Source organism: Bison bison, unplaced genomic scaffold, assembly GCF_000754665.1.
Source record: "Bison bison bison isolate TAMUID 2011002044 unplaced genomic scaffold, Bison_UMD1.0 scf7180017864066, whole genome shotgun sequence".
In the NCBI taxonomy this organism is placed as follows: Eukaryota; Metazoa; Chordata; class Mammalia; order Artiodactyla; family Bovidae; genus Bison; species Bison bison.
The window spans coordinates 4,425,758-4,453,641 of NW_011494638.1; the positions used below are offsets into that span (position 1 = coordinate 4,425,758).

Genomic DNA, 27,884 nt, shown 5'->3' on the forward strand with positions numbered 1-27,884 from the left:
TTTTTTTACTTTACAATACTGTGGTGGTTTTTTCCATAATTCACATGAATCAGCCATGGGTGTACATGTGTTCCCCATCCTGAACCTCCCTCCCCATCCCATCCCTCAGGGTCATCCCAGTTCTTTGAAGTTTTCAATGTAAAACTGTTGCACTTCTTGGTTACTTTTATTCCTAAGTTAGTAGTTGTTATTCAGTTGCTAAGTTGTGTCTGACTCTTTGCGATCCCATGATAGCACATCAAGCTCCTGTTTCCTTCACTGTCTCTTGGAGTTTGCTCAGATTCATGTCCATTGAGTTGCTTGATGCCATCCAACCGTCTCGTCCTCTGCTGCCCTGTTCTCTCTCTTCTGTCTTTTCCAGCACTGAGGTCTTTTCCAACGAGTTGGCTCTTCACACTAGGTGGCCGAAGTATTAGAGCTTCAGCAACAGCCATTCCAATGAACATTCAGGGTTGATTTCCTTTAGAATTGACTGGTTTGATTTCCCTGAAGTTCAGGGGGACTCTCAAGTCTTCTCCAGCACCACAATTCAAAACCATCAGTTCCTCATTGTTCAGCCTTCTTTATGGTTCAGCTCTCACATCTGTACATCATTACTGGAAAAAGCATAGTTTTGACTATATGGACCTTTGTCAACAAAATGATGCCTCTGCTGTTTAATGCCTCTGTCTAGATTTGTCACAGCTTTCCTTCCAAGGAGCATCTTTTAATTTCTTGGCTGCAGTCACTATCCATGAAGAATGCTGAGTGCCAAAGAACTGATGCTTTTGAACTGTGGTGCTGGAGAAGACTCTTGAGAGTCCCTTGGACTGCAGGGAGATAAAACCAGTCAATCCTAAAGGAAATCAACTCTGAATGTTCATTGGAAGGACTAATGCTGAAGCTCCAATACTTTGGCCACCTGATGCGAAAAGCTGACTCACTGGAAAAGACCCTGATGCTGGGAAAGACTGAAGGCAAAAGGAGAAGGGGACAACAGAGGATGAGATGGTTAGAAGGCATCACTGATTCAATAGACATGAATCTGAGCAAATTCTAGGAGACTGCAAGACAGAGGAGCCTGGCATGCTGCAGTTGGACACCACTTGGCCACTGAACAAAGTAACTGTCCACAGTGATTTTGGAGCCCAAGAAAATAAAATCTATCACTGCTTCCACTTTTTCCTCTTCTATTTGCCATGAAGTGATGGAACCAGATGCTATGATCTTGGTTTTTTGAATGTTAAGTTTCAAACCAGCTTTTTAATTCTCCTCTTTCCCCCTCATCAAGAGGCTCTTTAGTTCCTCTTCATTTTCCACCATTTGAGTAGTATAATCTCCGTATCAGAGGTTGTTGATATTTCTCCCAGCAGTCTTGATTCTGGCTTGTGATTCATCCAGCCTGGCATTTTGTATGATGTACTTTGTGTAGAAGTTAAATCAGCAGGGTGACAATATACAGCCTTGATGTACTCCTTTCCTGATTTGGAACCAGTCAGTTGTTCCATGTCCAGTTCTAACTGTTGCTTCGTGACACACACATAGGTTTCTCAGGAGACAGGTAGGGTCTCTTGAATTTTCCAGTTAATTGTGGTCCACACAGTCAGAGGCTTTTAGCATAGTCAATGAAACGGAAGTAGATGTTTTTCAGTACTTCACTCTTTTTGATGATATTGTATTTGTAATTTTTAAAATTTCTTTAAGAATGTTCACTAGTAGTATATAGAAACACAACTGATTTTTTTTTATGTGTTGATTTTATATTTTGCAACTTTGCCAAATTGATTTATACTGACAGTTTCCTTGTGGAACTTGTAGGGTTTTCTAATACATACAAGATAATGTCATCTGTGAAGAGAGAGAATCTTCCTTCTACTTTTTGATTTGCATGCCTTTTATTTTTATTCCCTAGCCGCTGTGACCGGAACCTGCAGAGTAGGTAAAAGTGAACATCCTTGTCCTGTCTGATCCTAAAGGGAAAGCTTTCAGTCTTTTACCATTGACTCTGTTTTTAGCTGTGGGCTTGTCATATATTGCTTTTATCATGTTGAAGTAGAATCCTTTTCTTCCTTGTTTTAATTGTTTTTAATCATGAAAGTGTGTTGAATCTTGCCACAGATCCCAAGGTGTCTCAGAGGTGGTATTAGCCTGCTGGTGGGCAGGGCCAGTGTCTGGTGGTGTGTGGGGGGATGGGGGGTGAGGGGGCAGGGGTCGCAGGAGGGGAGTATTGGTGGCTGGGCTGGATCCTGCCATAGCAGGCTGCAGGGGTCCTGGGCTGGTATCAGCCCGATGGTGGGTGGAGCTGGGTCCCAGGGTCTCTGTCTGCAAGGCCCTGGGGATCACAGAGCTAGTGCCTGTGCCCTCCTATGGGGCAGGGCTGTGTTCCAGGGTGGCTGAAGGCTCAGGGTCTTAAGGTAGCCTGCCTGCCAGTGATGGGTGGGGCTTTGTCCTGACCCAGCAATTTGCTTGGCCTGAGGCTTCCCAGTACTGGGGCTGACAGGCTGGTGGGTGGGGCCGTGTTCCAGTGCTAATAAACTAGAGGATGATTCTGAAATGATGCTTCCCAGCATCGGTGTCCACATGATAGAGCAGGCTCCACAAATGGCTTCTGCCAATGCCTGTGTCCCAAGGATGAACTTCAGTTGCCTCCTGGGTGATCGGCAGGTAGGTCTGACTCCGCTCCTTTCAAAAATTATTGCCTCTTCCTAGGGTCCTGCAGGATGTAAGGTTTTACATGTGCCCTTTAGGAGGTGAGTGTCTATTTCCCACACCTGTGTCCCCTGAAAGTAAGCCCCACTGGTCTTCAAAGCCAAACACAGGGGCTTGTCTTCCCAGTACAAGACTGCCCAGGCCAGGGAGCCCAATGTGGGGCTTAGACCCATTGCTCAGAGAACCTGTGTAACTGTAATTATCCTCCTACTTGTGGGTTTCTATCTGGGGCTATGGGTCTTGACAATAGTGCACCTATGTTCCTTCTACATCTTGCTATGGTTCCTTTTTTATATCCTTAGTTTCTGTTAGATTCTGATCTTTCTCATTAATAGTTGTAATTTTGGTGTGCCTGTGAAAGGAGGTGAGCCCAGGATGTTTGTATTCTGCCATCTTGGCAGGAAAATCTTAGCTACTCTCAAGTTTTAAAATAAAAACTCTACTAACATTTACCACGTTACTATTTCTGATACTTAAGTGTGTATGTAGATTCAGATTTCCTTCTGGTATCATTTCCCTTTTGCATGAAAGATGTCCTTTAACATTTTTTCCAAGTACACGACCTTCCTATGCTTAATGATTTCTACTAACTTGTCTTTAAAGTTCACTGGTCCTTTTTCTCCATTATCCAAGTTGCTACAGAGCTCATCCAGTGGATTTTTACCACAATTGCAAACTTGGTCTTCCTTGTCATAGGCAGTGGCTGAATTCTTTGCTCAGCTCTTTAAATCTCAGCTGTCTCTCATAGGTTCCTAGGAGTCATGTTATTTAGGTGTCTGCAAAGGATTTGAGGGATTTCCTACCTGGAAATTTCTACCGTCGTGGCAGCACTGCTGTCCCTTCCTCAGCCCAGTATGACTGCTAGTTTTTGCTCTGGGTTTATCCCTTGTGAACCATGAAATGAAAAATGCTTTCAGGAGCCAGTTAAATGTGGATCTCAACCAGTATGCTTTCAAGGATCATAACCACCTCGTTTCTGCTTACTACTGATGACATCTCTGCTTTCAAATCTAAGCTACTTTGGCATTGTTGGAATTAGAACCAAGTTGTTATTTTTTAAATGTTTTTTAAAACGGTAGAAGCGTGAGCATTGTTGAAACTTAAACCTAAGTTTTTATTGTTGATATAATTTTTCCATTAAAATACTGTAAAGAATACATGGGATTTTTTCCTTTTGCAGGATATAGCAAATGAAGAACACCAAAAAATCGAAGCATTAAAATCAGAAAACAAGAAGCTAGAAAAACAAAAAGGAGAATTAATGATAGGATTTAAGAAACAGTTAAAATTAATTGATGTTTTAAAAAGGCAGAAGGTGAGTTTATCTTAAACAAAGTTAAAATAAATCGTGGATATTATTTGGCTCTTTCTACTAAGACATTTAGTATTTCTCCTTCAGGTATAGTTTTTATTGCCATGCTTAGTCACAAAATGTTATCTATACATTGATGCAAGTAAATTAGAAACGTTTACTAGTTCTTTTTCCATACAGTATGGATACTCCCTAACTAAAGAAAATACCAAATATAAAAAATAACTATTATCTTAAAAAGGGATCAGTTTGCCTCTTGAAATCTTGGAGTGAAACTGATTCCAAACCACTTTTATTGTGGTCACCACACAGGTTTGCCTTGTGGTTAAGAGGATGTGAATTCATGTTTTTGCTACTGTCACCTTTTGCAAAGATTACGTATTACAACATGGAATTGTTCTCTAAACAGGTTGGTGCAATACCACCAGTGGGCAGGGTTTTTAGTGGCTACTCACTGAATGAAATTACTATTTAAACCTGTTTACTGTAATTAGAATTATACATGCACTTTCACAAATTTCCTATTGTTCTGTGGTCTACTCTTAGACAATATTGATTTCTTTAAACACAGATGCATATTGAAGCTGCCAAGATGCTGTCTTTCACTGAAGAGGAATTTATGAAGGCACTTGAATGGGGAAATTAATAAGTGATCTACTTTTAAACCTCTAGTGTGTGGTGGATATACTCTTAAAGTAAATTTAGGTTTGGGGATATAAAATTGATACCTAATTATTAGCAATGTTTTATAAAATAAAGCAATAGAAATTGAACTTTCGATTCTTTTATCTTTTTTATGACCTTCTAGCCCCTTTCAGCTGCATATGCATAGAAAATATGTTCTAGAGACTTAGCTTTAGTTTGTAAACGATGTTTACCTGAGAGAAACTGTTTCTATGTTCTTATTGATAACTGCATTAGGTAATAAAGCACTCTGAAATTCCTCACTCTGTACTTTTCTCCTCTCATAATAGGAAGAGTCTTTCCCAGCCAAATCAAGGAAGTGAAGTTCCTAGACACAAACATAGACGTGGTATGAAGAGTTTAGTCTCCTGGGTTGTTTTGATAGGTACAGGGATCCATGTGTTACAGAAAAATCCAAACTTTTGGCCAACTCAATATATGGAGGGTGGTGTAGAATTCAGATCTTCAATTTTATCAGTACAAAAACAATAGTGATTGAAAGAAAACTTGCAGTTACAAGTATTAATTTTTATCAGAAAACAAATGTTTTCTTACAACTAATTGTTTATAAATGATACAGAAATGTTTTAGAAAATCCAGAGACACTGGAGGAGTCCTACTCACTGAACTCTAAAACAAAAGTCACAGTGACACCTAGTGGTAACGTACAGAAGAACCCAGGTTTTACCAAACCTTGACGGTATCACTTCTCACAAATTTCACTCCTTTTCTGATATGCTTTTCTAAACTCTTCACCAAGCATATCAATATCATCCTCATTTTTGAATACTCCCTACAAGAAAAATATTTTGTGGGTTACTTTGAATGCCAGAATATTTCAATAAATGTTCACAAGACTAAGAGATACAGACATGAAATTTATAAAGTTATTTCTAATATAATGAAATTAATTAGTAAAAAATTTTTTTCTGTAATTTTGACTTACTGTACATACATACTGAATATTCTCAGACTGACCTGATGTCCTGTTAGAACTCGTCATAGGAATCTGGACTCTTCTGCTTTACTACTACAAGTACTACTGCTCAGATGGACTGAACGGGAATCCATTTAATCCACACTGTACCCTCCTACCCTTGTTTTTGTTTTGAAACAGCCCTGCAGTATATGAGGGAAGAAATGGGCTTCACCAGATTTATGCATGGGACTGGCTCTTGCATCAGTTCTGTCTCTAGTCAGCTAACTTCGATCTTTCAGGAAAGAATCCAGGTGTAAAGTTAAGTCAGCTAATCTTAATCCCTTTAAAACAAAATTAAACTTAAATATTTACTTATCTAAAGAATCCAAAGACTAATTTAGGTCATTTGGAGCCACGAGGATCTAAAGGATAAAATCATTTTAGGTTATCAGGTTCTCCCATTTCCACAGTTATTTTGCTACACAAATATCTAAACCCTAAGACATGCTCAGAATTTATAGTTTATTTATCAATTCCATATGGCTTTTGTTATTAATATATCATTTTGTATTCATTCTAACCAATTAAGACTATCAGGTCCTATGGACAGGTAATAATTTCTCATTTCTTTCTCCTTCCTTTTGCACTAAACAAAATATACACTTGATTCTTTTGACAGAATAAAGTATCAAATGGCATAATTTCTGTATCTGAAGGGTAGAAATATTATTTACTTTAGTTCATATGTTTATGTGGCCTCTGAAACTCAAGTTGTTATTTTTATAGTCATAAGGTATTTCAGATAGCAAATTTTCATATGTATTCTCTGGAAGTAATATTTTTAAAATAAAGGGTTACCTAGTTATATAATGTAACCCCCTGTTACAGAGCAGATCTCAGACTCAGTTCAAGCTTGTATCTATTACTACCGTTACAGATTACAAGGCTGACCTGTGTATCACCTGCTTGGTGTCCAGCGTATCACATTTGCTTTAGTTTTAAACTTCTTACACTGGAGAACAGAACCTCTAAAATTTAAATACAGAAATTCCAGCTCAAATTTAATAGAAAGTGCCAAGACCAACTCTCTCATTTTGGAGATGTTCAATTACTGACTCACTTAACATTGCTGCTTTGTAACAGCAAGAACGGAGTGAAACCCAGGCCCTCTGAAATCCTAACGCCTGTCTTCCCCCCACTCTTAGAGGCTATGAATTAAATCTCACTCACTTTAGGGAGATATCCTAGTAGTTTTGTAGCATGTTCTTTGAGAAGTTTTAGTCTTTCTTCTTCAACAATTGCATTTATACATCCTTGTCGTCTTTGCTGCCACTGCCATTCCTCCAGTTCACGTTCCTAGAAATGTAAACAGAACTTATTCTCATAAAACACATTAATCTTTTAAGAATGTGGCAAACGAAACTATTCTTGCAGTAAATTAAGACAAAATTGATAGATTATATATCTTCTATTATATTATGTATAGAATATATATATATATATATTACTGTCATTCTTCCTTTAAAGTTATAAGGAAAATAGTTATGACTGATGTTAGGGAGGCAAGTACATATTTTCAGGACAAGTCATCTTCATTACCAAGGAAAAAAGGTTCAAAGAAGTGATTTCCCAGTTAATTCAACAAATATTTATTGAGTGCTTACCAGACCCCAGGTGTTGAAGGGAGCTTACAATATAAGACAAAAAAAAAAAAAAGGTGGATAAAACAACAAGGATAGCTAAAAGATAAGTACTGCCATACGTATTAAGTTTCTTAAAGCCTGTGTGAGGGTACAAGAGCAGCAGCAAATGTTCCAGCAAAAGAACCAGTATTTCTCAGGGAAATGTTCTGATTGATAACCACACCAAACTTCTAAGCTGTGAAAATATGGAAGAGATGACTAGCTTTAACTCATTTTAGGGCTTAAAAGAACTCTTACAGAAATACATCCAAATAAGACTTTTAAATGGCAAAGGATGCTAAAGGCAGGCCACTGAAATAATGATGAATTTCTGCCAATAATTAGTTAAAATAGTATTAATGTTTCAACTTTTCTTTGAAATAATCAGTTTAAGTCATATAAACCAGAAAGCAGGATGTCTGTCTTTTCTGTTACAATGAGAGATAAGCTGCTTCTATATCACCTAATATTTCATTATTGGATGAAAATAAAGAAGAATGCTAGGACACACCCATATCCAATGCCAGTTAAACTTGGAATTGCTTCTCTGTCTACTATCATGTGAGATGTATTACAGAATTAGAAGTATCACCAACAGCTAATTGAGAAGATACTTTCACCCATGTTGCTACTGAATCAAAGGGTAGAATTGCTCTTAAATATTTTATCTCTAAGATGAAACGGGGTAACAGAATCTGCTATAGAATCAGTATATCTGAATTTTTTTTAGACTGCATTTCTAAGGCTAAAGGGTCAGATGTGGTCACTACAGGACTAGGTTTTTGCCAAGGAAATAAACAAATGTTGTATGGCAGTTTCCAGGAATCAGTCTTACATCTTTTGTTCCCCTTCTGCACTTCTTCCATCTGCTGCTTGAAACATGGCTATAGAGGTTGAAGAGCCAATTTAAACCATGAAAATGAGGGCTATACCCTACAGGGGCCATAACAAAACCCAGAAGGAGACAGGGTTCCTGAAGACTATGAATAAAGCCTCAGTTTCTAGACTTCCATGCGAGAGAATAGTAAACTCTTAAGCCACTGTTAACTTGAGACTCTACTTGTAGACAAACATCATCCTAACTGATCTATTCCTTCTAATGGGGGTGTAAGCAAGTTATCTACTGCTGTGAGGAAAGCTCATTGTTAGATTTTTGTCCACTTGTGTGCATGGTCTCTAATTTGGGTTTTCCTTCTTAGGTAGACCACATTAACTATTTACCATAAAAAAAGTTTTTATAGTAAATTCGGGTAAATATTTTAGCAAGATATGAAGCCAATTTGTCTATGAGGGCAAATTCTGAATAGCTCTGGTGGTAGAAAGTATCTCCTGGGGAGTTTCAGATTTTGTCTGACTGTGGTTTTATATTAGAGGTAGACAGATAGCTATTTAGGAATATCTATGAAATCTTAAAAAAAAAAAAAAGAGAGCATGCCTTACAGGATTGTATAATGAAATGGATTCATGATTCTATGAACATGAACTCCATCCTTTTCCTTAGGCCAAGGCAGAAATGTGACCCAGTCTCACTGATACCAATAAAACTAACCCCACAGCTTCATTTTGGGAACATACACATTTTTTTCAAAATTAAGATATACATTTCTTAGAAAAGTATCTATGGCTTAGGTAATGTTTTCATATTTCTTCCCTTTATAGCTGTCTTGATAACTTTTCAAGGAGTTTTCTGATTAGCTCTGTAAGCCACGAGATAGGACAGTCACTGGTTCTGCCTCTTTCTAGGCAAGGAGTATTCAAAGCTTTCTGTTCAATTTGCGAAGCTTTTAAAATCTCTGTCTCCTTGATCACTTTGTTCTGACACTGATAATCAACCTTATTGATTCAACAAACATTTACTAAGTATTTACTGCTTGCCAGGAAAAATGCTAGGTGCTTTTTTTTAATCTCCCTTAAAGGTTACAATCAAAGATACAGAATTGAGATTTTTATCCATTAGGAATCCATTTAGTTATGCAGGAGGAGGACATAATGAGTTACTTCATGCCAACTGGTAGCAGATGGACTAGAATCACAAGGAGACTGGTTAGAAGACAATTTCAGTAGTCCACAGAATGATACTAAATGTCTAAATTATGAAGATAAATGGATTTAATAAGAGTTATGGTAGAACTGGAATCAATAGGATTTGATGGCTAAAAGTTAATAGGTAAGAAATGTGATGAATCCAGAATGATTCCAAGGTAACAGCATATTCACTCAGTCACCCACCCGCCTGCCTGTCTTTAACCAAGATTCAGGCTACAGAAACTGGAAAACGTTTGTCTGTCTGCTACTTTCTTTTGGAAACCTTAATTCTAAGGCACCACAAGATTCCAACTATGTCCTTTTAAGCATCTGGAAATACGACAACAGAACTAAGACCTGAGTTGATCAAGCATACAGGAGAGCCAAAAATTGCACCTCAAGTCTCCCAACGCTTCATGCGTGCAAAAGACAGGGCTGACCTCTCAGTTTTTGGTGGCATCCAGCTGTTGCCTTTCTGGCCATTCCTTGGTCCTGTCAATTTTTTTCTACCACTTGTACCTCCTGTGTTCTCCAGGTCTCAGTCACTGGCCCTCTGATCGCTTCTCATAATATATGATTTGGAAGAAGAATCCTAGTTTGCAACTGTGGGTTACGTAATGCCAGAATTGCTTTTCTAAGAAAAGTTGACCGAAGTTTTCTTCTTCTGTTCAATTGCCTTCAGGAATTTCAACTTGCATTTCTAACTAAATATGACTAAAACTGAAGTCAGTCCATCTTTTTGCTCCAGTTCAAAACATAACAGCACTTGTATTCCTTGAATTTCTCATATTTGAAACCTTGAGAGTTATTTTGATACCTTCCTCCACTCTACCCTATATGGTCCAAGAAAAAAAATCACGCAAGTCTCATCTATTCTTCCTTTAAAAATATCTAAACTCTTCCCTTTCTCCTTCCACTGCTCTGCCAACCTACTCCAGGCCATCATCACTTCAACTCTTAAGGCACCTGTTTTTTTCACCTGTTTTTTAATTAATTATTTTAATTGCAGGCTAATTACAGTATTGTGGTGGTTTTTGCCATATGTTGACATGAATCAGCCACGGGTGTACATGTGTCCCCCATCCCGAACCTCCCGTTCCACCTCCCTCCCCATCCCATCCGTTTGAGTTGTCCCAATGCATCAGCTTTGAATGCCCTGTTTCATGTGTTGAACTTGCACTGGTCATCTGTTTCACATATGGTAATATACATGTTTCAGTGCTCGTCTCTCAAATCATCTCACTCTCACCTTCTCCCACAGAGTCCAAGAGTCTGTTCTTTATGTCTGTGTCTCTTTTGCTGTCTTGCATATAGGGTCGTTGTTACCATCTTTCTAAATTCCATATATATGCATTAATATACTATATTGGTGTTTTTCTTTCTGACTTACTTCACTCTGTATAATAGGCTCCAGTTTCATCCACCTCATTAGAACTGATTCAAATGCGCTTGTTTTAATAGCTGAGTAATATTCCATTGTGTACATGTGCCCTCTCTCCTCTTGTTAAAGAGCATAGTACAATAACCAGTTTCTACTGTATCATGGCCAAACTCCTCAGCCTATCATTCATGTTTCTCCATGTAGTAATTCTATAAGCTGCCAACTAAGAATAGCCTTCCTGTCTTCTTTTATTCACTTTTTATGTATTTCTAGATAAATCCACATAAATGAAGTTGCTCAGTCATGTCCGACTCTTTGAGACCCCAAGGATTGTAGCCCACCAGGCTTCTCCACCCATGGAATTTTCCAGGCATGAGTACTGGAGTGGTTTGCCATTTCCTTCTCCAGGGGATCTTCCGGACCCAGGGATTAAATCTGGGTCTCCCGCGCTGCAGGCAGATGCTTTACCATCTGAGCCACCAGGGAATCTCATAGTTCTGCCATATATGTATTGCACTATTAGTATATCACACTATCACATTCTACAAATGTTTACATTTAAGAAACATATTCTTAGTACAGTAGTATATATAATCAAGTCTTTGGGGTATCTAGACCTTATTTTCTTCTGCTAGATTAAAAGCTACCAGAATGAGCTTTATTTTTTTGGTTCCCTCAGCAGAATGCTAGCTAATGAGTATCTGCTGATTATAAGAGTATTTTGGGGTTTCTTTTTGTCCACCATTCAGGAAAATCATTATGATAATATATTAATCCCAGCTCTACCATTTAACTTGCTATGACACCTTGGGCAACATATATCATCTCTCAAAATTCAGTTCTTTAAAATGGGGGTAGTAACAGTACCTAAATCACAGAGTTGAAAGTTAAAAGTTATTGATTTGCTTGTAATAAATATAGAATAGTGAATGACATAAGAAAACAATAAATGTTATTGTTACTCCACTTCTATTACTACTTAAAAATATTTACCACATGCTTTATCAGTACTTTTCATATTTAGAGCTCTTTATCTTTCCAAAGCACTTACACATTATCTTACTTGCTTCTTAAAGTAGTAGTTCAGTTTTATGGATGAAGTATAGACATTTCAATGTGCCCAAGTCCCAAACCTACTTTCCTCACCAACTCTTAAATACACATTTCCAACTAAGAAAATTTCCCCTGGGCCTCAAAAATCTATGTGGACAAAATGGAATTATATATCTACCCCCTCAAAATCTGTTTTTCTTCATACATCTTCATACATACATCACCACTCACTCACTGAATATGGAAGTGTGTGACAGCGTTACTCATTAGTCGTAGATGAGAAACGCTGGGCTGGATGAAGCACAAGCTGGAATCAAGATTGCCGGGAGAAATATCAATAACCTCAGATATGCAGATGACACCACCCTTATGGCAGAAAGCGAAGAGGAACTCAAAAGCCTCTTGATGAAAGTGAAAGAGGAGAGTGAAAAAGTTGGCTTAAAGCTCAACATTCAGAAAACAAAGATCATGGCATCTGGTCCCATCACTTCATGGGAAATAGATGGGGAAACAGTGGAAACGGTGTCAAACTTTATTTTTTGGGGCTCCAAAATCACTGCAGATGGTGATTGCAGCCATGTAATTAAAAGACACTTACTCCTTGGAAGGAAAGTTATGACCAACCTAGATAGCATATTGAAAAGCAGAGACATTACTTTGCCAACAAAGGTCCGTCTAGTCAAGGCTATGGTTTTTCCAGTGGTCATGTATGGATGTGAGAGTTGGACTGTGAAGAAGGCTGAGCGCTGAAGAATTGATGCTTTTGAACTGTGGTGTTGGAGAAGACTCTTGAGAGTCCCTTGGACTGTGAGGAGATCCAACCAGTCCATTCTAAAAGAGATCAGTCCTGGGTGTTCTTCGGAAGGAATGATGCTAAAGCTGAAACTCCAGTACTTTGGCCACCTCATGCGAAGAGCTGACTCACTGGAAAAGACTCTGATGCTGGGAGGGACTGAGGGCAGGAGGAGAAGGGGACGACAGAGGATGAGATGGCTGGATGGCATCACCGACTCGCTGGACGTTGAGTCTGAGTGAACTCCGGGAGTTGGTGATGGACAGGGAGGCCTGGCGTGCTGTGATTCATGGGGTCGCAAAGAGTTGGACACGACTGAGCAACTGAACTGAACTGAATCCTCTCGACTCTTCAGATCTAATTGGTCATCGGGACCCATCAGTTTTAATTTCCTACCACTTCACTGATGGATTCCTTCTCTATTCACAAGGGTTTTCATGACCTCTCTCTGGGATAATTATAATCACTTCCTGAAGAACTATGGACAGAGGTTTGTAACACTGTACAGGTGGTGGGTGACCAAAACCATCCACAAGAAAAGGAAATGCAACAAGGCAAAATGGTTACCTAAGGACGCCTTACAATAGCTGAGAAAAGAAGTGAAAGGCAAAGGAGAAAAGGAAAGATATACCCATCTGAAGGCAGAGTTCCAAAGACTAGCAAGGAGAGAAAGAAAGTCTTCTTAAGTGAACAATGCAAAGAAACAGAGGAAACAACAGAATGGGAAAGAGTAGAGAGATCTCTTCAAGAAAATCAGAGATACCAAGGGAACATTTCATGCAAAGATGGGCACAATAAAGGACAGAAATGGTATGGACCTAACAGAAGCAGAAGATATTAAGAAGAGGTGGCAAGAATACACAGAACTGTACAAAAAAGATCTTCATGACCCAGATAACCATGATGGTGTGATCACTCACCTAGAGCCAGACATCCTGGAATGCAAAGTCAAGTGGGCCTTAGGAAAAATCACTACAAACAAAGCTAGTGGAGGTAATGGAATTCCAGTTGAGGTATTTCAAATCCTGAAAGATGATGCTGTGGAAGTGCTGCACTCAATACGCCAGCAAATTTGGAAAACTCAGCAGTGGCCATAGAACTGGAAAAGGTCAGTTTTCATTCCAATCCTGATACTCAAAGAATGTTCAAACTACTGCACAACCACACTCCTTTCACATGATAGCAAGGTAATGCTCAAAATCCTTCAAGCCAGGCTTCAACAGTATGTGAACCGGGAACTTCCAGATGTACAAGGTGGATTTAGAAAAGGCAGGGGAACCAGAAATCAAATTGCCAAAATCCACTGGATCATAGAAAAGCAAGAGAGTTCCAGAAAAACATCTGCTTCACTGACTACGTTAAAGCCTTTGACTATGTGCATCATCACAAACTGTGGAAAATTCTTCAAGAGATGGGAATACCAGACCACCTGACCTGCCTCCTGAGAAATCTGTATTCAGGTCAAGAAGCAACAGAACTGGATATGAAACAATGAACTGGTTCAAAATTGGGAAAGGAGTACATCAGGCTGTATATTGTCACCCTGCTTATTTAACTTCTGTGCAGAGTACATCATGTAAATGCTGGGCTGGATGAAGCACAAGCTGGAATCAAGATTTCCAGGAGAAATATCCATAACCTCAGATATGTAGGTGACACCACCTTAATGGCAGAAAGTGAAGAGGAAGTAAAGAGCCTCTTGATGGAAGTGAAAGAGGAGAGTGAAAAGCTGGTTTAAAACTCAACATTCAAAAAACAAAGATCTCAGTATCTGGTCCCATCACTTCATGGCAATTAGATGGGGAAACAATGGAAACAATGACAGACTATTTTTTTAGGCTCCAAAATCACTGTAGCGACTTGCAGCCATGAAATTTTAAAAGATGCTTGCTCCTTGGAAGAAAAGCTATGACAAACCTAGACAGCATATTAAAAAGTAGATTCATCGCTTTGCTGATAATGATCTGCATATTCAAAGCTCTGGATTTTTCCAGTAGTCATGTACAGATGTGAGGACTGGACTATAAAGAAGGCTGAGCACCAAAGAATTGATGCTTTCAAACTGTTGCTGGAGAAGACTCTTGAGAATCCTTAGGACAGCAAGGAGATCAAACCAGTCAATCCTAAAGGAAAATCAACCCTGAATATTCACTGGAAGGACTGGTGCTGAAGCTGAAGCTCCAAACTTTGGCCACCTGATGTGAAGAATCAACTCACTGGAAAAGACCCTGATGCTGGGAAAGACTGAGGGCAGAAGAGGGCGACAGAGGATGAGATGTTGGATGGCATCATCGACTCAATGGACATGAGTCTGAGCCAACTCCAGGAGACAGTGAAAAACAGGGTAGCCTGGCATGCAGCAGCCTATGGGGTCACAAAGAGTCGCACATGACGGAACAACTAAACAAAAACAACTGATCTTCCACCTCCAGTCGTACTCCGCTCATGTCTGTCTGCAACACTGCTACCTGAATCATCTATCCAAGTGCAGATCTCATCATGCAGCTCAATTCTTCAGTGGATCCCCCCTGAATAAAATCCACCTTTAAAACAGCAGCCAAGACATTCATGATCAGTCTCCTCTCTGCCATACAACATGTCCATTCTGTATGATTATCATCAATACATTTGACATATCTTAATGTATTTTTCTTAACCAACACTAAAAGCTCATAGATGACATGGAGTTAGTCATATTTATGTTCTCAACACCAACCAATGTCTAATACATAGAAAGCATCAATAAATATGTTCTAATTCATTAATTAATGAGTAGTCAGAAAATGTATATATCATATGATTAGGGAATGGATTTCCAACATCTGGCACATAAACAGTTCTCAGTTATTTAGTGGATAAATTAGCCAGTTGCTATTCAATGAAAAATTTTAAAAAAGTTTTCCTTACTTTGTCTGCAAGGAACTGGTTGCGGCGCTCTTCTATAAGTTTTTCCACGGCCCTCTTGTGTTCTAGTTGCTTCATTCTTTGCTTCTGCGCATTCATTAATTCTATTCGATCATCCTCAGCAAATTTCGCCAGCATGGCTTTTCTAAATGTCTCCTCTTCCTCTTTTGCAGCCTGAAGTATTAATTCCTTCAAGGCCATTTGGTCCATAAAATCTTGCTTCAACTCCTTTTGCTTTCTCAATTTCTCTTCTGCTTCTTCCTAAATAACAGTACATCTAAAAGTTAATTTAATAATTAACCTGTAAAAGTTAATTCAGTAATTGTTTCTTTACAGTAGATTTATAAAGATAGGGTCAGATAGAGTTTGGTTAAGCTTAATGTTACAATAAGAAATAAAACTGAAAACTTAAACCTTTTCAAGGTAACACTTTTCCCATCCTTTAAAAACTAATAAAGTAGATGTTACCTTTGGATTGCTGATTATTTAAATTTTAACTAATACATATTTACCATCTTATTTCTGTATTCAGAATTAACACATTAACTTTGAAAAGAGCTGTATAAAAATTTGTATATGTGAGTTTATTAAATCTGTCAACTATATAATTTTAGTTTAATCCATAGTACCAACTATGAATCATTCTAGAACCTTGTGTTCAAATCATTGATAAATATTTTTCAGAACAATAATCTAGCAATGAGAATCAGAAGCTTAGAGAAATTCACATTTACTTGAAGCAGTTAAAAGTCCTTTCCTACAAGGTTTATATTTTCCCAACATTATTATGAAAGATTTCAAAACCAAAAATTTTACAGGGATCACCCATATTTGCTTTATCATTGATCTACTGAATTAGGACTGTTGTAAATTTTAAATCATTTGCTAATCTAACCAACTTTGCTCAATTCTAATACAAGTTCCAGGTAGGCCAGTATCTTCAAAATATTGCCTTAACACCCATGTGGCCAAGGGTACAGATTACAACAAACTATAAGGGATTTACTACAGGCCATCAGAGACATACAGAACTTCCAGGAAGGCCAGGGAACCAAGCTCTCATCCTACTGCTCAAGTCTCATGGTAACTCTGTCTATGGTGACCGACTACTATCTCATCTTCCATCTTCACACCTTGAAGTGAGGGTGATGGCTATTGGAGATAACCTAGTTCATATGAAGAATTCTAGGTAAGAGATAAATGTAGTTTTAACTACATTTCTCTTTGCAATAAAGCAAGACAAATGAATTTACAACAGGGTAGGATGTAGTAAGGGTAGGAATGGGTTTTTTTTGAGACAGAAAATGTATTTATTATTATGCAAATAGCTATTCAAAATAGCTAGGGACCTGACAAGCTGCCAAAGGCTTTTCCCAAATAACTAGTGTATCCCTGTATTAACAGGCATCACATCAGTAACACATCCAGGAGAACAAAAATAGAATTCAGAAAACAATATCTCAGAGGCCCACCAGATCCTGATTCCTTTATGAAATACTCTATTACAGTGTTGTTGTTGGTTGTGTAGTTGCTAGGTTGTGTCCAACTCTTTCAACCCCATGGACTTTATGTAGCCTGCCAAGCTCCTCTGTCCATGGGATTAATACTGGAGTGGGTTGCCATTTCCTTCTGGAAATGGCAGAATGGGTTTTAAGTGAGCCAATCTGCAAGTATCAGTTACAGCAACTTTGTTAATTATATTGATCATTCAATCTCTTTTTCTTCATTTATCCCTATCTTTCCAAATTCTTTTTCATAGTCTTCTCTATTCCCTGGTAGCTTAGATGGTAAAGAATTAGCCTGCAATGCATGAGACCCAGGTTCAATCTTTGGGTCAGAAAGATCCCCTGGAGAAGGGAATGACAACCCACTCCAGTATTCTTGCCTGGAGAATTCCAAGGACAGAGGAGCCTGGCGGGCTATAGTCCATAGGGTCACAGAGTTGGACACGACTGAGTGTCTAACATACACACACAATCCTCTTTTCAAATCTTATCTTTTTCTTAGTTCTCTCTAATCACTCTTACCTCTTTCAGGGGTCTTATACCATTTAATTTTTCATCATTTAATTTTATTCCATAAATATACACCCCATCTCACTAAAATTCATAGAAGGCACATCTTATTTTCCTTTGGGATGCTGGACACACAGTGTTTTTTATAATAAAAAGTTTGTGTTTATTTGCCATCTATTGCATAGAAGTCAGAGACTCATTAAAGGCAGACATGCTGTGTCAGTTAGCTTTGAATTCCTCCAGAGCTTATAATAATACCTTGCGCAAAGAGATTCAGTACATACTGAACCAAATGAATTCTTGACATTTCCTGGCATCCATATCCCATACCAATTTTAGTTTAATCCAATGGTGAAGACATCTGACTAAAGAACAGGAAAGATTTTGGCAAAACAAAACACCATTCATTATAGTTTTTGAACTAGGAAAGTGTTCATATAGTCTTTGATGTGTCTGGATCTGGATTATATAGTTATATAATATGAACTGAATAATTTTCGATATTCTAAAACCCAATATGTGGTTTGAGGAATAGCTGTTCTCCGAAAGTTTGGATTAATTTGCTATAGAACTACTCTGAGTCTAGAAACTCTTTGGAGATGTCTTGGTCTGGGTTCTCCATTGAAAAACAGCCTTAAACAAGGACTTGTATACAGATATTTTATCATGGAGGTAATCTCAGGAAGCAGAGGTGAGGGACAAGCAGAAGTGAAGGAAGAGAAGCCAACACAAGGGTGCATCATTGAACTGGTCACCACCTTGGACAACTGAGGCTTCACTCTGCCAGGACCTTGTGAGGAAGGCATGGGGTGCCTTTCAGGACCTTCCCAAAAGCCTGCTAGAGGTAGAGAAGCATTATCTCTCAATTCCTGTCCACTGCTGGCTGAGGGATGCCCCAAAGGGTGTCACCTCCCTGTCCCCACCCCGACATGTTAGGAAGCTCTCAGCAAGGGGTCAGTCTAAGCCCTCACAACCGTTCCCCACAGTGGTCACAAATCAGAGGGCCTGCTGACAGGATGCGAAACAGGGCACACAAATCTTCTGATAGAGGAAAATGGCTTTAATAATCTTGTCTTTTTTTCCCTACATCTTTTGAAATCATTGCATTTTTAATTAAGAAAATTGCACCACTGAAAATTTCATTTTTTTAGGACACAACTGAGTAATCTTTCATTATTTTCCTAATCTTTTCTCTTCACAGACCCTTTTTCCCTTCAAATATTAAGCAGCTAGATTTAAAAATGCTAATGTGTTCTCCTGATTTTTAGTTTACTTCTACTTGTATCTTTATTATTTCCTTCCATATTCTTCCCTCATACTTGATTTATAATGTTTTTCTCAGTTATTGAGTTGGCTGCCTACACAATTTTCCCAGTATTTCTCACTTAATAATTGCCTGTGGATTTCTCTGGTGCTCCAGTGGTTAAGAATCCACCTGCTGGCTTCCAGTTCAAGATGGTGGAGTAGAAGGACATGTGCTTGTCTCCCTCTGCAAGAGTACCAAAATCACAACTAGCTGTTGAATAGCCATCAACAGGAGGATGCTGGGACCCACCAAAAAAAGATACCCCATGTCCAAAGACAAAGAAGAAGCTGCATCGAGATGGCAGGAGGGGTGCATTCATGATAAAATCAACCCCCTACCTGCTGGAGAACAATAATACCAAAGAGGTTTCTCACAGTGTTGTGAAGGTTTGGACCCCACGTCAGGCTTCCCAGCCTGGGGATCTGACAAAGGGACTGGGAATCCACAGGACTCTGACCTTGAAGGCCAGTGGGATTTGACTGTAAGCCTTCCATGGGACTGCAGGAAACAGATTCCAGTCCTGGAATGTGCACCAGGACCCAGAGGAAAGGAGCAGCGACCCCACAGGAGACACAAACAAAACTACTTGCTAGTACTGGAGGGTCTCCTGCAGACGGTGGGTCAGCAGGGGCTCCACTGGAGGGGGGCACTGGCAGCAGCAGTCCAGGAAGGTCCCACTTGGCATAAGCCCACTTGGAGGTCACCATTAATCCAGGGCTGGGTCAGGCCAAACAACTACCAGGGAGGGAGTGCAACCCCACCCATCAGCAGATAATTGCATTAAACTTTACTGAGCAAGGCCCTGCCCACCAGAGTAAGTCCCAGTTTTTCCCATCGCCAGTCCCTCCCATCAAGAAGCTTACACAAGCCTCTTAGCTTACTCCATCAGAGGGCAGACAGAAGCAGCAAGAAGATCCAGTCTCATAGCTGGCTAGAACAAAAGCTACATTATAGAAAGTTAATCATGATAAAAAAGCAGAAAGTTATGTCCTAGATGAAAGGACAAGATAAAACCCAAGAAAAACAAGTAAATGAAGTGGAGATAGGCAACCTTCCAGAAAAGCAATTCAGAATAATGATACTGAAGATGATACAGGATCTCAGGAAAACAATGGAGAAGATGCAAGAAATGTTTACTAAAGACCTACAAGAATTAAAGAACAGAGATGAATAATACACTAGAAGGAATCAATAGAGTAACTGAGGCAGAAGAACAGATGAATGACCTGGAGGACATAATGGTAGAAATCACTGCCACAGAACAGAATATAGAAAAAAGAATGAAAAGAAATGAAGACAGCCTAAGAGACCTCTGGGACAACATTAAATGCACCCAGAAGGAGAAGAGAGAGAGAAAGGATCTGAGAAAATATTTGAAGAGATTAAGAGCTGAAAACTTGCCTAACATGGGAAAGGAAATAGTCAAACAAGTCCAGGAAGCACAGAGTCCTAGGCAGGATAAACCCAAGGAGGAGCACAGCAAGACACATAGTAATCAAAGTGACAAAAATGAAAGACAAAGATAAAATATTAAAAGCAACAAGGGAAAAACAACAAATAACGTACAAAGGAACTCCCATCAAGCTATCAGCTGATTTCTCAACAGAAACTCTACAAGCTAGAAGGGAAGGGCATGACATATTTAAAGTGAGGATAGAGAAGAACCTGCAGCCAAGAATACCCAGAAAGACTCTCATTCAGATTTGATGAAGAAATAAAAAACTTTCCAGACAAGCAAAAGTGAAGAGAATTCAGCACCACCAAACCAGCTTTACAACAAATGCTAAAGGAACTTCTCTAGGCAGGAAACACAACAGAAGGAAAGACCTACAGAAAATTAACCCAAACAGTTAAGAAAATGGTAATAGGATCAAATGCACCAACCAAAAGACACAGACTGGCTGGCCAGATGAAAACGTGTGCATGGAGGCACTTCCACTTACCACATCACTCTGCTTGACCCCCCAGATTATATGTAATTATTTTATATTGTTAGGTTAATCATGTTCCCATTATGACTTGAAATTGTAATTATCTTTTATTTTTGTCTGGCTATTGACTGTGAAAACTGATAAACATCTTTTACTATTGTGATTATGTAACTATTACTCACTTACTGCCATTGTATCATGATTGGTCAACAGAAAAATAATATAGAACTCTGTATCACCAAAAGTACAATTTAACAGGAAAACTTGTAATCACTTTTAAAATTCCAGATGCATATCAGAATTATCTTGGGAGTTTTTGAAAAACAGAAAGCCCAGGTGCTGCTTTTTTCTCCAGAGCTCCAGATGTATTTCTAATGAACAGCCATGTTTAATGGCTGTATGATGATCTTTTCCTTTCATCTAGTTTCACTTTTTCTATTTCATATTCAGTGCTCCCATTTACTCTGTTTTCCAATTTCTTCATCTTTTTAAAAATTTTCTTTCTCCAGCCTTATCAAGCATAGTAGAAAAGTTTTGTATACCTATATAGAAATAATATGTATAACATATTTTAGAAAACATGAATTTTTGCCTAATGAAAAAATGTATGACATTTTGATTCCACTTGTTTGACTTAATATCAGTAGAATGCTATATTTCTAATTAAAAAACATATGCAACAAGCAACAAAAGTTTACTGTATAGCACAGAGAACGACAGTATCTCGTAATAACCTATAATGGAAAATAATTTCAAAAATTAATATATTTGTATATATACAACTGAATCAACTTGCTGTGCACCTGAAACATTGTAAGTCAACTATACTTGAATGAAAAATTTTTTAAATTAAAAAATAAGAAAAAAAAAAATAAGGAACCCCCCTGCCAATGCAGGGGACACAGGTTCGATCCCTGGCCTGAGAAGATTCTACATGCCACAGGGCGACTAAGCCTGTGCAGCACGACTACAGAAGCCTGCGCATCCTAAAGCTTGTGCTCCGCAACGAGAAGCCACTGCAGTGAGAAGCCTGCACACTGCAACTAGGGAAAGCCCATGCACAGCAACAAAGACAACAGCCAAAAATAAACAAACAAAATTTTTTTAATTGCCTAATAGATTTTGATGTCATAATTTCCTCCTCTAAATTGTCTGCAAATATCCTCTTCAACCAATAATAATTGAATGTTTACAGATTTTCAGTTAGTAAGTTAAACTATTTGTTATTAAGTTCTAGTGGTGTTTAAACACCGTTTCCCCTTTCCAATAAATTTTCTTTGGAGATATAACAGTTACGTACTTCAGTACAACAATGTTACATGGGGGATAAAATGTTCATTATACGTCCCTTAATGATTATACCTTTTCTCTGTGATACCTGGGATTCATTTGCTGTTCCACGTACCTAGTAATAACGCTGCCTACCTGCTTCCCATTTGTTCATATATGCCTGTTAGCCTTCATCCATCATTTTATTCTTAATGCTTTGGGGGTTATTTGACATTAGGTATCTATAAGAGAATTTTATTAAGATGTTTCTTTAAAAGAACTGGACAATTTTACAATCTTTTTTTTTTTAATTTTATTTTTAAACTTTATATAATTGTATTAGTTTTGCCAAACATCAAAATGAATCCACCACAGGTATACATGTGTTCCTGCAGTTAATAATTAAGGACTCAAATGAAATAAGTTTTGATATTTTACACAGTATCTATTTCTTCCTCATTGACGAAACTGTGTATCTAAGACAATGTTGTTTTAATATAGCTGATAATATTACAAATAATACTATTAATTGTTATAAACATTCATATATCTTATTTTATAAAGTGTTCAAACTTTTGGAGTTCCCCAGTGGTTCAGTGGTTAGGATTCCATGCTTTCACTGCTGATGGTGCGGGTTCAATCCCTGGTCAGAAGTTAAGACCCTACAAGCCGTGCAACATGATCAAAACAAAGTGCTGAAACTTCCGGTTTGTTTAAAAAAAAAAAAAAAAACTTGGGTTTTTTATATTCTGTTGTCAACTTATTGAGTGTTCTTTACATATTCTGGATAAAAGTTATTTGTAAGATGCATGTATACAGAATGTTTTCTCCCAACAGTGGCTTGCATTTTCATTTTCCTAACAATGTTAGGAAATTATTAATTTTGATGATGCCTACTTATAAACTTTTTATGGCTCATGCCTTTATCCTAAAAATTTTTAATCTTTGCTATTTCCAAGTTCATAATGACCTTCTCATGTTTTCTTCTAGAAATGTTTTAGCTTCAGCTCTTTTTATGTTATAATATGACACAGTATAACAAGTGCTGGCAAGGATGTGGAGGAATTGGAACTCTCTACATAGGCAGTAATAGAGCACAGTGGTCCAGCCTCTATCGAAAACAGCTGGGAAGTTCCTCAGAAAACTAAACACAGAATTACCATGTGACCCAACAATACCAGGGCTAGGTATTCACCCAAAGGGATCTGAAAAAGATACTCAAACAAAACTTGTACACAAATGTTCATAGCAGTAACATTCACAATAGTAATAAAAAAAAAAAAAAAAAAGGGTAGAAACATATACTATTGAATGGATAGACAAAATGTTGTATATCCATACACTGGACTATTATTCAGCCAAAAAAAAAAGTGGGGGGTGGATTAATTATTGACACATGCTACAAAACAGATGAAACTCCAGAATATTATTCTAAGGGAAAGAAATCACAATGCAAAAGGTCACATATTGCATGATCCCACTTATATTCAGAATAGTCAAATTCATAAAGACAGGAAGCAAATTAGTAGTTGCCAGGGTCTTGGAAAACATGGAAAGAGTGGTAATTGCTTAATGCAAGGTATCCTTTTGGGGTAATGAAAATGTTTTGGAACTAGACAGAGATGGTGGTTGCACAATATTCTGAATGTACTAAATGCTGCTTTAAAACAGTCACTTTTATGTTACATGAATTTTGCCTCAATTAAAAAAAAAAACCTTAAGGAGAAACACAAGCCCACAATTATGGTTAGAGTCATCAACAATCCTCTCTCAACAACTGATGGAACAACTAGACAGAAAATCAGCAAGGACATAGGAGAATTCAACAGCACAATCAATCAATAGAATCTAATTGGCATTTATAGAAATTTTAGACATTTAAACATATTTCTAGAACATTTCACCCAAAGTAGCAGAAAACATATTCTTTTCAAATGTCCACAGAACAAATTTAAAGGAAATAAAATCATATTGGGCATGTTCTCTGATCACAATGAAATCAAACTATAAGTAACTTATTTTTAAAGAAAAATTTCTGGACATTTAGGGACTACGTAACAGTTTTAAGTAATCCATTGGTCAGAAAAAGGCTCAAGAAAATGAAAACATCAAAGATAATGAAAATGAAAACAACACTGAAACTTGTGAGGTGCAACTGAAACAGCTTTGAGGGAAATTTATAGCACCAAATGTATACATACAGTAAAATGCATTTATAGGGGCATGCCTGGAAAATCCCATGGATGGAGGAGCCTGGTGGGCTGCAGTCCATGGGGTCGCTGAGTCAGACAGGACTGAGCGACTTCACTTTCACTTTTCACTTTCATGCACTGGAGAAGGAAATGGCAACCCACTCCAGTGTTCTTGCCTGGGGAAATCCCAGGGACAGGGGAGCCTGGTGGGTTGCCGTCCAAGGGGTCGCACAGAGTCGGACACGACTGAAGTGACTTAGCAGCAGCATTGTAGGAAACGTCTCAAATCAATAATCTAAGCTACTACACTTCAGAAACCCATAGAAAGGAAGCAGAAGGGAGTAAATAGAGCAGAAATAAATGGAATTGAAAACAGAAAACTAATAGACAATATAAATGAGGCAAAAGGCTGACTCTTTAAAAAAATTAATGAAACTGAAACCATAAAACTCCTACAAAAGAAGAGAATAAGTTCCTCTAAATCAGCCTTGGCAATGAATTTTTGGATTTGACATCAAAAGCAAAATAAACAAACAGGATTACATCAAACTAAAAAGCTTCTGTATAGACAAGAAAATGAAGTTAAAGTCACTCAGTTGTGTCATTCTGTGATCCTATGGACTGTAGCCCGCCAGGCTCCTCTGTCCATGGGATTCTCCAGGCAAGAATACTGGAGTGGGTTGCCATTTCCTTCTCCAGGGGATCTTCCCAACCCAGGGGTTGAACCCAGGTCTCCTGCATTGGAGGGAGATTCTTTACCATCTGAGCTACCAGGGAAGACTACAGACAAGGAAATCATCAACAAAATGAAAAGGCAACCTATGGAATGGCAGAAACATTTGCAAATTCTGTATCTGATAGGAGTTAATGTCTAAAATATATAAAAATGACACAAAACTCAACAGAAAAGAACAAAAAAAAATCTGATTAAAAAATGGGCAGAGGATCTGAATAGATGTTTTTTCCAAAGAAGATATACAAATGGCCAACAGGGACAAGAAAAGGTACTCAATGCACCACTAAACATCAGGGAATACAAATCAAAACCACAAAGAGATATCTGTAATAATGGCTATCATCAAAAAAGAGATAATAGTTGGTAGGTATGTGGAGAAGGGAACTCTTGTCACTGTGGGTAGAAAAGCAAAGCCAATGGTATAGCCATTGATATAGCCAACGGAGATTCCTCAAAAATTTAAAGACAGAACTACCATATGTTCCAGCAATCCCACTTCCAGGTATATATCCAAAGGAAATGAAAACAGGATCTTAACACGGTATATGCACTCCCGTGTTCATTGTGGCATTACTCACAATAGCAAAAATATGGAAACAACCTAACTGTCCATCAAGAGATGAATAAACAAAACGTGGTAGAGCTATATAAAGTGGAATATAATTCAGCCATAAAATCATCAAATAATGAAATCCTGCCATTTGTGACAACACAGATGGATCTTGAGCATTTTATGCTAAATGAAATGAGCTGATCAAAGAAAGACAAATACTGCCTGGTAACACGTGGAATCTTAAAAATGTCAAACTCATTGAAACAGAAAGTTGGAAAGTAGTTGGCAGAGACTGGTGGGTGGGAGAAATAGGAAAAGTTGGTAAAATGGTACGAACTTCCAGCTCTATGACAAATAAGATCTGAGGCTCTAACATAAAACATGGTGACTGTAGTTGAAAACACTTCATTGTATAAATGAAATTTCTGAAGAGAGTAGAACTTAAAAATTCTCATAAAAAATATGTGAAGTGATAGATGTGTTAACTAACTATAGATGGGGGAATCTTTTTACAATGTAAATATTTATCAAGTCACCATGATATACACTTTAAATATCTTACAGTTTTATATGGCAATTATACCTCAAGGAAGCTAATTTAAAAAAAGATCAGATAAATCCTAATGTAAGAGTTAAACCTCTTCTGGATTATTTTCTACCAAAATTTATATACCCAAACAAGAGCTATCACTTGCTGAGGCAATGCAAAGTGGAGAAAACAGCTCAAATTCAAAACCTGTAATCCCAGAAACTTACAAAATATGAAATTTTGGTCAGGACAGTTAGCAGAAGTGAAACTGAATATATTTGAAACCTTGAGATTTACACAAGTGAAGGAAAAAAAAAACTGCAAGAAACAGTATTATTTATTGGTCGTACAACCTTATCTTAGTCCATGGCACTATAATTTACCAATATAATTATGGCAACAGTGTGTCCACATCTAGAATGTGGTTGAAAAACAAAACCAGAGCTTGTGGGACTACAGGAGAGAATCACGGGTCGACCAAGCCAGTTAAAGGAGAAATCTAAAATCTACACAGAGGAGAAATGGCATTCTTACAGAAGGGAGAAGTGATTTTTCTTATACGGAAAGACACGAGTCTGCATGGTGACAACTGTTCCTGACTCCTCCATAAAATCTACAGGAAAGGAAGACAGGAGGACTGGACATTGGATAACCAAGCCCACTTGAGAATTAGAGTATAATTAAATACATGGAAGGAGCTGATTGATCTGATCAGTATCTGGCAAACTTCAATATCCTCCAGAAAACTCAAAAATGGTGTAAGAAAGTGGGCTTCTATTTGAGTAACTGTGACTTATACAATACAGTTAGATTTTATGATAGCCTTAATGCACAGAGTAAAAGGACTTACTGGCAACTTCTGTTAGCAGTAGCTCGACAATCAGTAACTGAGAATTCTGGTGAATGTAGTGGTGGTCTTGCATCTGGTCCTTCTGGGGCATTTCTAAAACAGCTCCCTACAAAGATCCACTTTGTTGACTATCAAGTAAAATAAAAGAACACATTCCAGAGGAAATAATACCCACAGGACTAAGCAAATGCTGCCAGAAAGTGTAGGGTCTGCTCTTCCAGGAGAAAGCCCGGTGACACGCAGTATATGTGTAACAGATATTCTATTTCCCTGCACAGAGGTGCTGCTATACTTCCTATCATGCTGTAACAAAATATTAGAATGCTTTAGTGAGACATGTACAGAATTTCAAATAAATACATCAAGTGCAAAAAGAGTTGTTGATATTTACTTAAACGCTAGTGTTTCAATATTTACTTACATAACAAATCGCTGGCCACAGGAGTTAGTCCCTGCAAAACTCCCCCAGTTGATAATGTGTCAACACCCCACTTACATCAACAGACAGATCATCCAGAAAGAAAACCAGTAACGAAACACAGACCTTAAATGACACATTAGTCCAGACAGGCTTAACTGATATTTATAGAGCATTCCATTTGAAAGCAGAATATATGTTCTTCTCAACTGCACAAGGAATATTCTCCAGGATAGATCATATGCTGAGCAACAAAAGAAGCTAAATTTAAGAAACTTAAAATCATTATCAAGCATATTTTCTGACCACAATGCTATGAGATTAGAAATCAACTACAAGGGATGTCCCTGGTGGTCCAGTGGTTAGGAATCCACCTACCTATGCAGAGAACACAGGCTCAACTCCAGGTCCAGAAGGATTCCACATGCTAGGGGCAACAAGCCCATGTGTCACAACTACCAAGCCTGGGCTCTAGAGCCCACGAGGCACAACTACTGAAGCCTTCATGCTCTCGAGCCTGTGTGCCACAACTACTGAAGCCCGTGCACCCTAGAGCCCATGCTTTGCAACAAGAGAAGCGGCCACAATGAGAAGTTCATGCACCAAAACTAGAGAGTAGCTCCCACTCGCCACAACTAGAGAAA

The 27,884-nt window shown here is 38.2% G+C and overlaps 2 protein-coding genes across 2 annotated transcripts in view; one reads left to right on the forward strand and one right to left on the reverse strand.

The window, feature by feature from the left end:
• The window catches only part of TEX9 (testis expressed 9), a 108,590-nt gene extending 103,817 nt beyond the window's left edge, over positions 1-4,773 (forward strand). The window contains exons 11-12 of the mRNA XM_010836790.1: positions 3,869-4,003; positions 4,572-4,773. Of these exons, the coding sequence (XP_010835092.1) occupies positions 3,869-4,003; positions 4,572-4,646 (210 nt within the window). The 3' untranslated portion in view covers positions 4,647-4,773. The remainder of the gene's footprint in view (positions 1-3,868; positions 4,004-4,571) is intronic.
• MNS1 (meiosis-specific nuclear structural 1) overlaps positions 3,782-27,884 on the reverse strand; it is an 86,088-nt gene continuing 61,985 nt past the window's right edge. Inside the window, exons 8-10 of the mRNA XM_010836789.1 lie at positions 15,445-15,702; positions 6,834-6,959; positions 3,782-5,477 (exon numbers count right to left, since the gene is read on the reverse strand). Coding sequence (XP_010835091.1) covers positions 5,388-5,477; positions 6,834-6,959; positions 15,445-15,702 — 474 coding nt within the window. The 3' untranslated portion in view covers positions 3,782-5,387. The remainder of the gene's footprint in view (positions 5,478-6,833; positions 6,960-15,444; positions 15,703-27,884) is intronic.